Source organism: Cricetulus griseus, chromosome 5 (genome assembly GCF_003668045.3).
Source record: "Cricetulus griseus strain 17A/GY chromosome 5, alternate assembly CriGri-PICRH-1.0, whole genome shotgun sequence".
Classification (NCBI taxonomy): domain Eukaryota; kingdom Metazoa; phylum Chordata; class Mammalia; order Rodentia; family Cricetidae; genus Cricetulus; species Cricetulus griseus.
Window position 1 is genome coordinate 145892411 of NC_048598.1, and position 7444 is coordinate 145899854.

Here is a 7444-nt window from a genome sequence, read left to right on the forward strand (position 1 = left end):
AAAAAAAAATCATGTGTATGTTGCCTGCATGTAAATATATGTACTTGGTGCTTGCCTGGTGCGTGCAGAGACCAGAAAGGGGCATCAGATCCCTTGGAACTGGAATTCTAAAAATTGTGAGCCATAATGGACTTGCTGGCAACAGAACCCAGGTCCTCTGCAAATGTTCCTTCTTAACCTCTAAAACATCTCCTCAGGCCATCAAGTCCCCTTGAGCCCAGGCCAGTCCATCCCAGCACAACACATCACAGCCCAGTTCAGTCCAGCCCAGCACAGCACAGCAGAAATCCCACATCTGTAGCCGGCATCAGAGTATTGGGTGTTGCTTCTTCTTACACAGCATCAGAGGCTTGCTCCCCAGTTCTTTAAGTTTAAACTACTAAATCAAAGTAATTCCTGTGTGCTAAGGACTTTAAAGATGATCAAACTCTGTCACAGCATCTCATCATGGATTATCTAAGTTGCTGACACGGCAAAATAGGGGAGTTATATGAGGCATGCTATCTGGTATGCATTTACCTCCATCCTCTCTCTCTCTCTCCCTGGCTCTCTCTTCTCTCTACTCTGTGTGTGTCGGCAATCTATATTTTAAGCGTTTTGGCTATTTGTATATTTGATCTAAGAAGAGCGAAATTTGTGTTTGTGTGGTCCTCTGTGTGTGTGTGTGTGTGTGTGTGTGTATGTGTGTGTGTGTGTGTTCCAGGGCATGGCAGCGCTCACACACTGGTAAAGCCAGGTCTCCAACTCCAAGGCTTCTGGGCTGTACTCAAGGGCTCCTTCCACCCATGCAGACAGCACTGAAAGATGAGGGAAATGGTAACTAAACAAAGACACAAAACTTCACTGGGACCCCCCCCCCTCTTTCCCAGGGTTTGTTACAGAGTGACTGCACACCCCTGGATCGATTTAGTGCTAACATGGAAGCATGGGGTGGGGAGGAATCGGAATATTCTGACCTACCCACCCAGTATCTGATACAGTATGGGCTCAATGCATAGCTGTTAAATAAATCATGAATTGCAATAAAACTTGAAACTGTATAACATTAGAAGGAACACACTTAGTGCCCCAGGAACACATGAAGGACTTCCTGGGAGTTAGTAACAAGCAAGCTGAGGAGTAGGTGTCAATTGTTCTGGTTTGGGAATCCTTTCATGAATATCCTAGCTTGCCAAGCTCCAGGAATTGGGAAGTTCACACAGCTTTCCCAGTGAGCACTCCCTCCATCTTTCAAAGACAGTGGAGGGTAAGAAGGGAGTTTCCTTCTGCTCACAGTGCTACAAAGACTAGTGGCTCCTCAGCTCCTCTGAGACTGGGCCTTGCAGCTCTTTGATATCTAACCAGTGAGATTAAAGTGGCCCTTTGGGGCTATGTCCTACGGGTCACGGGGCTCAGTCCACTGACAGCAAGTTAGCTGCAGTGCAAAGGAGGACAAAACACAGCCTTGAGAGTTGGGATAGATTTTTGAATATTAATCCACAACCACAAGAGGAATAAAATCTCTGGTTTAACCTGTGTGGGTCCTATTCTCAATGAGTCTGAGAGGCAGCATGCTCTTTAGTCAGAAAGAGGTGTTGGGAACCAGGGAGAGACTCCCAAGGCCTTTGCATGGACCAGCTCAGAGATAAATACACAGCCTTTTTTTTTTCCCATGAGGCTCTTGTATATTCAGTTTTACTATTTTCGGTGTCAGTCCATACGGAAAACAACGCAGTGATGGGTGTCTGTGAAGCAGCAGGAACCTGTGAGTTTTGGGCCACAGGATGCTGCAGAGCCCCTTTCCCCAGGTCTAGTTAGGAGCTGGTAGTGCTGGTGCAAGCATGAGGTTGGAGCTCATTCCAACCCCCCCCCCCCAGTAAAGCCTGTGTGGTTGCTAGACGTCTTCACCCCTGCAGCTCCAACTCGACTGCAGCCCCAGCCCCCTTGTGCTGTGTAGTTGGGAATGGGGTCCGCAGTTGCGATAGAGCTAAAATCATGCTGTTCCCATTCTCCCAAACTGGCCACCTGCTGGTGTTACTGAAGGCCCAGGCTGTGTGACCTAGAGACTATGGAAGATAGAATAAACCTTTCACTCCAGTCTAGCAGGCGCCTGAAAAGGCAAGAGATTTGATAAGACCTACAGAAACTGAAATATCGACCTCGGCAGTGAGATTAATTTTTTTTTCCCTCGAAGCTTTGGGCGTGTTTTGCTGCGCCTGATTTTGCTTAACTCTCAATACATAAATAAATAAATAAATATAAAAAAAAACTTTTGAGAATGATCTCCTTCGGTAAGTGGCTTTGAAACGGAGAGAGACGAAGGACACTACACTTGGTGTTTTTTATGACTACCAACAATTATAAAATAATGGAGATAAAGGGAGATAGACGACCAGTGACTTCCTACTAAGACCTCTTCCCTAACACTGGCAGGTCTGGGTCACGCCTTCAGACAAGGTCTGCATTCGGCTCTGCCTGCTCTTCCCATGGCTCACTTGATCCGGCGTGGCTTCCCCTCCCTGCCCTCTATAGACACCTTAGACCAAAGTGCTGTTGATGGGGTCTGAGCTCATCTTGAGAGCGCCCCCCAGAGAAGTCCCTGAGAAAGAGAGCGCAGAGCTCTGCTTTCCACTTGTGTTCAGCTACACAAGACACAGAGCACCTGCCCGCTTAAAGTCGGGGTTGCCTGCTCCAAAGGCACCGTGGGGGCCGTGGGGGCCGCGCGAAAATGCGGACCCAAATGCGGAGGCCCGCGGGTGCTCAGGGCCTTCACGACAGAGGTAGGTGGTGAGGAGAGCTAATGTTAGTAGAGTCGTTGGCTTTGTGATGAGGGAGTGGAGAGCACTCTTCGAGGAGAGGGTTGAGATCTTAAAAAGCAAATAAAACAACTTTTCCATGCTATAATTGCTATTAATGGAAAGGAGCCTACGCTGAATTAAGTAGTTCAAAACTGCTTGTTCATTATCGGGAGCTCCCTCACTACAAGGAGGGGAAAGAAAATGTGAAAAAAAACAAAAACAAAAACAAAAACAAAACCCCAAAATCAAGAAGCCTCCTTGACTGGCCTCCGTAGTGTCTGGGAGGCACCTGCCGGGCTAGGAAGTGCTCCGCCTTCCCAGCCTCTAGCGCGCCAAGGAAGCTCAAAACAGCAGACAAGCAAAGCAAAAACAAAAACAAACAACATCGAAAACGTTTAATTTCCAAGGAGAAAATCGGAGGTGGTTTCCAAATCCGTGTCATGCAGGGCTTGGCTGGGTGGCCCACTCAGCTGCTGAGGCCGGCCTGGTAACAGCAACGAGGCTGACGCCCCCAGCCCCGCTAGGGAGCACAGCCCACAGCTCCCCCTTGCCAGGCGCCCAAGGACCCTCAAGGCGCGGGGCTCACACTTGAAGCCTGGGAACGCTCAGACAGGAAACCCACTTCCTCCTAAGCAGTTTCTTGCTAGCCGGATGAGAGGCGCCCAATTGAAGCAGAATGATCCTCATCTACTAATATCCAGCGTGGCCACAAAGCGACCGGCCATTTACGCCGCCACTTTAGACAAAGATATTTGGTTATTCCCGGGGAAGCGAGTGCACTTTTGCATGGCTGAGCTCCGGGAGGAGGCGAGCCTCAGCCCAGCCTCCCGCCTGCTGGGCTGCGGGCGTCGAGATATTCGCCTTCTCCCGGACACCTAGTTCCACCGGGGTTCAGACTCAGTTTCGCTTGCAACGGACCCGCGGGCGCTCACTGGACTCCCTGCCCGGGCTCTCCCAGAAGTACCCGAAGGGAAAGCAGCGGGGATCTGGGCTGGAGTGCTGGGACTGTGATGTCCTCAGAAGTCAGCACCAGCCTCAGAAGCCGGAGTATCCAGGCCATGGGCAAGGGTCAGGGGCACCAGGTTTGTTCGAGATGGGACAACTTCAGTGGTGGACTCTCACGTTAATTCCCGCACCCTTGTTCTCCCAGCTCAGAAGGCCAGCGGTGTTCTTGCCTGGGCCGGCAAAAGGGGTGGGGAAAGGGAGCGGTGGGGTGGGGTGGGCTGGGGGGCTGGTCCGCTAAGGAGCCAGGAGCTTGGTGGGGGGTGGCGCGGGGATCGGTGACAGCCTCCCGGAGGCAGTCGTTCCCTTAGTCAGCTCCCCCTCCGCCCGCTGGGATTCTCTCGGGTAAGGGGAAAGGGGGCGGGGAGCAGAGGTGTCCCTCTGACGGCGGCAGAAGAGGCAGACAGACTGACAGACACACAGACCAACAGTGCAGCCCCAGGGTTCATCCCCAGACTCGCACACTCTTTTGGTGGTGCCTGGGGCTCAGCGCCGCGAAACCCGATGTGGTCCGGAGGCGGTGGGAAGGCGCGGGGCTGGGAGGCCGCAGCGGGAGGGAGGAGCAGCCCCAGCAGGCTCAGGTGAAACCCCGTTCCCTGTACCTCAGCCTCCTCTCCCCAAAGACCAGCCCCTGACCCCGGAACCCCGTCCTTATGCGACCGCGGTTCCACTTTGTAACTCCTCAAGTTGGTTGCAAAGCAGTATTCACCTTCCTCCTTTCCATTCCTCCTCTTAGGTTACTCTCTACCCTACCTCTGGCCCTCCCGCTCTCGGTTCCCTCCTCCTTTCCCTCCCCCCCCCCGCCTTTTCCTCGCGCGCCACAGGCACCCCACAAAAATGGGGGTGGGGGGTCCAAGGAGGGGGAAAGTAATGCTTTGGCTCTCTCTCTCTCTCTCTCTCTCTCTCTCTCTCTCTCTCTCTTTCTCTCTCTCTCTCTCTCTCTCTCTCCTTTCTCTCTTTGAGACCTAAAAATCCTGACAAGTGAAGCTTAAAGGTGTTTACCTTGTCATCAGCATGTAAGCTAATTATCTCGGGCAAGATGTAGGCTTCTATTGTCTTGTTGCTTTAGCGCTTATGCCCCGCCTCTGGTGGCTGCCTAAAACCTGGCGCCGGGCTAAAACAAACGCGAGGCAGCCCCCGAGCCTCCACTCAAGCCAATTAAGGCGGACTCGGTCCACTCCGTTACGTGTACATCCAACAAGATCGGCGTTAAGGTAACACCAGAATATTTGGCAAAGGGAGAAAAAAAAAGTAGCGAGGCTTCGCCTTCCCCCTCTCCCTTTTTTTTTTTTTCCTCCTCTTCCTTCCTCCTCCAGCCGACGCCGAATCATGTCGATGAGTCCAAAGCACACGACTCCGTTCTCAGTGTCTGACATCTTGAGTCCCCTGGAGGAAAGCTACAAGAAAGTGGGCATGGAGGGCGGCGGCCTCGGGGCTCCGCTAGCAGCATACAGACAGGGCCAGGCGGCCCCGCCGGCCGCGGCCATGCAGCAGCACGCCGTGGGGCACCACGGCGCCGTCACAGCCGCCTACCACATGACGGCGGCGGGGGTGCCCCAGCTCTCACACTCCGCTGTGGGGGGCTACTGCAACGGCAACCTGGGCAACATGAGCGAACTACCGCCTTACCAGGACACCATGCGGAACAGCGCTTCGGGCCCCGGATGGTACGGCGCTAACCCAGACCCGCGCTTCCCTGCCAGTAAGTGAGGCCGCCCCGCCGCGGGGCCGCGGGCTGAGCAAAGGAGGCGCGGTCAATGCGGCCCGCGAGGTGCGGCGCTCGCCGCTCGCCGCTCGCCGCCGCTCGCCGGTTATGCTCTTAGACATCAGGGTGGGCAGCCGGGCAGCATCGTCTAGGAATGGGGTGCGGGAACTGGACCTTCTTCCCCACACTGGGCTAGGGGTTCAAAAGAGGCACTTAGTAGAGCTGGGGTCCCGCGGACAGGTGCTGGCACCGAGCAACCGCAGGCGCCAACTATTGGCTTGGCCCAGAAGACTTCAGGGTGCCGAGGGAGGCCCCCCTGAGCTGAGGGCTTGGACCAGCGGAGTTGGAGAAAGCCAGGCCCGGTCAGGAGAGAGGCTGCCCTGCTGGGACGCACCCCAGCGCCTAGCCGGGCTGCCTAGCTTTCTAGAAATCTCTGGGCGGGTTGGGAGGGCATGCAGCTTCGGAGGTGGCTCTAAATGGGCCGAGCAGGTGTACTCACCTAAAGCTCACGAGAGAGAGAGCAAGAGGCCAAGTGCTTGGAAGCCCGGGCTTTGGAAATTGAAAAATTCCTTTTGCTAACCCCTTGAAGTCGGGGTCTGCGGTCCGACCCCATCTCTCTGCAACCCCGGGCTTCCTACCCGGCTCGGGCACGAAAGGAGTAGAACCGCCCTTTTCCCTCACTGTACATTCTGGTTCTAAAGAGACACTGACACCGATGAAGAGTAGCTAGGCTTGAAACCCGTAAGCTCCTCGACAGCACGGCCTGGGCAAGGCACTAGACACTCCACAGCTAGCTGGGCCTCTCTCGGGAAGGAGCATTAGGCAGCCTAGGTGAGGAGGATGCCGTCGAAGGTTGGGACCGGCGGGCCAAGGGCAAGGAAAGCAGGTTTGGCCCGGCCCCGGCCCCAGCCGACGCTGTGCGTTTGTCGCTTACAGTCTCCCGCTTCATGGGCCCGGCGAGCGGCATGAATATGAGCGGCATGGGCGGCCTGGGCTCGCTGGGGGACGTGAGCAAGAACATGGCCCCGCTGCCTAGTGCGCCCCGCCGGAAGCGCCGGGTGCTCTTCTCCCAGGCGCAGGTGTACGAGTTGGAGCGGCGCTTCAAGCAGCAGAAGTACCTGTCGGCACCGGAGCGTGAGCACCTGGCCAGCATGATCCATCTGACACCCACGCAGGTCAAGATCTGGTTCCAAAACCATCGCTACAAGATGAAGCGCCAGGCCAAGGACAAGGCGGCTCAGCAGCAACTACAGCAGGACAGCGGCGGCGGCGGCGGAGGTGGCGGGGGCACGGGATGCCCACAGCAGCAGCAAGCTCAGCAGCAGTCACCGCGCCGGGTGGCCGTGCCGGTCCTAGTGAAAGACGGCAAACCCTGCCAGGCGGGCGCCCCTGCGCCGGGCACCGCCAGCCTGCAAGGCCACGCGCAGCAGCAAGCTCAGCAGCAAGCACAAGCAGCGCAGGCGGCTGCCGCGGCCATCTCGGTAGGCAGCGGTGGCGCGGGTCTAGGCGCACACCCAGGCCACCAGCCGGGCAGCGCGGGTCAGTCCCCGGACCTGGCGCACCACGCAGCCAGTCCCGCAGCGCTGCAGGGCCAGGTCTCCAGCCTATCCCATCTGAACTCCTCGGGCTCGGACTATGGCGCCATGTCCTGCTCTACCTTGCTTTATGGTCGGACCTGGTGAGACGAGACACGTGGGACCCGCAGAGCCTCACCGCTTCGCCTCTGCCCGCCGCCCCAAAGACCACCACTCGCCCGCTGCTCCACACGCTTCGACTTTTCTTAAGAACCTGTTTGTGTTTAGACCAAGGAAAAGTACACAAAGACCAAACTGCTGGACGCCTTCTTCTTCTTCTTCTTCTTCTTCTTCTTCTTCTTCTTCTTCTTCTTCTTCTTCTTCTTCTTCTTCTTCTTCTTCTTCTTCCACCTCCTCCTTCTCCTCCTTTTCTTTCTCCTCTCCTA

At 55.7% G+C, this 7444-nt stretch overlaps 1 protein-coding gene across 1 annotated transcript; it reads left to right on the top strand.

Annotated features, from left to right (window-relative positions):
- Window positions 1–4283: 4283 nt before the first annotated feature.
- LOC113836212 (homeobox protein Nkx-2.1) lies at window positions 4284–7166 on the top strand. Its single transcript, XM_035445056.1, has 3 exons — window positions 4284–4360; window positions 5096–5481; window positions 6421–7166. The coding sequence occupies exons 1-3, from the start codon at window positions 4284–4286 to the stop codon at window positions 7164–7166; spliced, it is 1209 nt and encodes a 402-aa protein (XP_035300947.1).
- Window positions 7167–7444: the final 278 nt, after the last annotated feature.

Excerpts from the sequence above, each read along its gene's own strand:
- LOC113836212 (XM_035445056.1), top strand. The coding sequence starts at position 4,284 with ATGTGGTCCGGAGGCGGTGGGAAGGCGCGGGGCTGGGAGGCCGCAGCG. Across the intron at positions 4,361-5,095 it reads AGCAGCCCCAGCAGGCTCAG|CCGACGCCGAATCATGTCGA; the intron begins GTGAAACCCCGT and ends TTCCTCCTCCAG. Across the intron at positions 5,482-6,420 it reads AGACCCGCGCTTCCCTGCCA|TCTCCCGCTTCATGGGCCCG; the intron begins GTAAGTGAGGCC and ends TGTCGCTTACAG.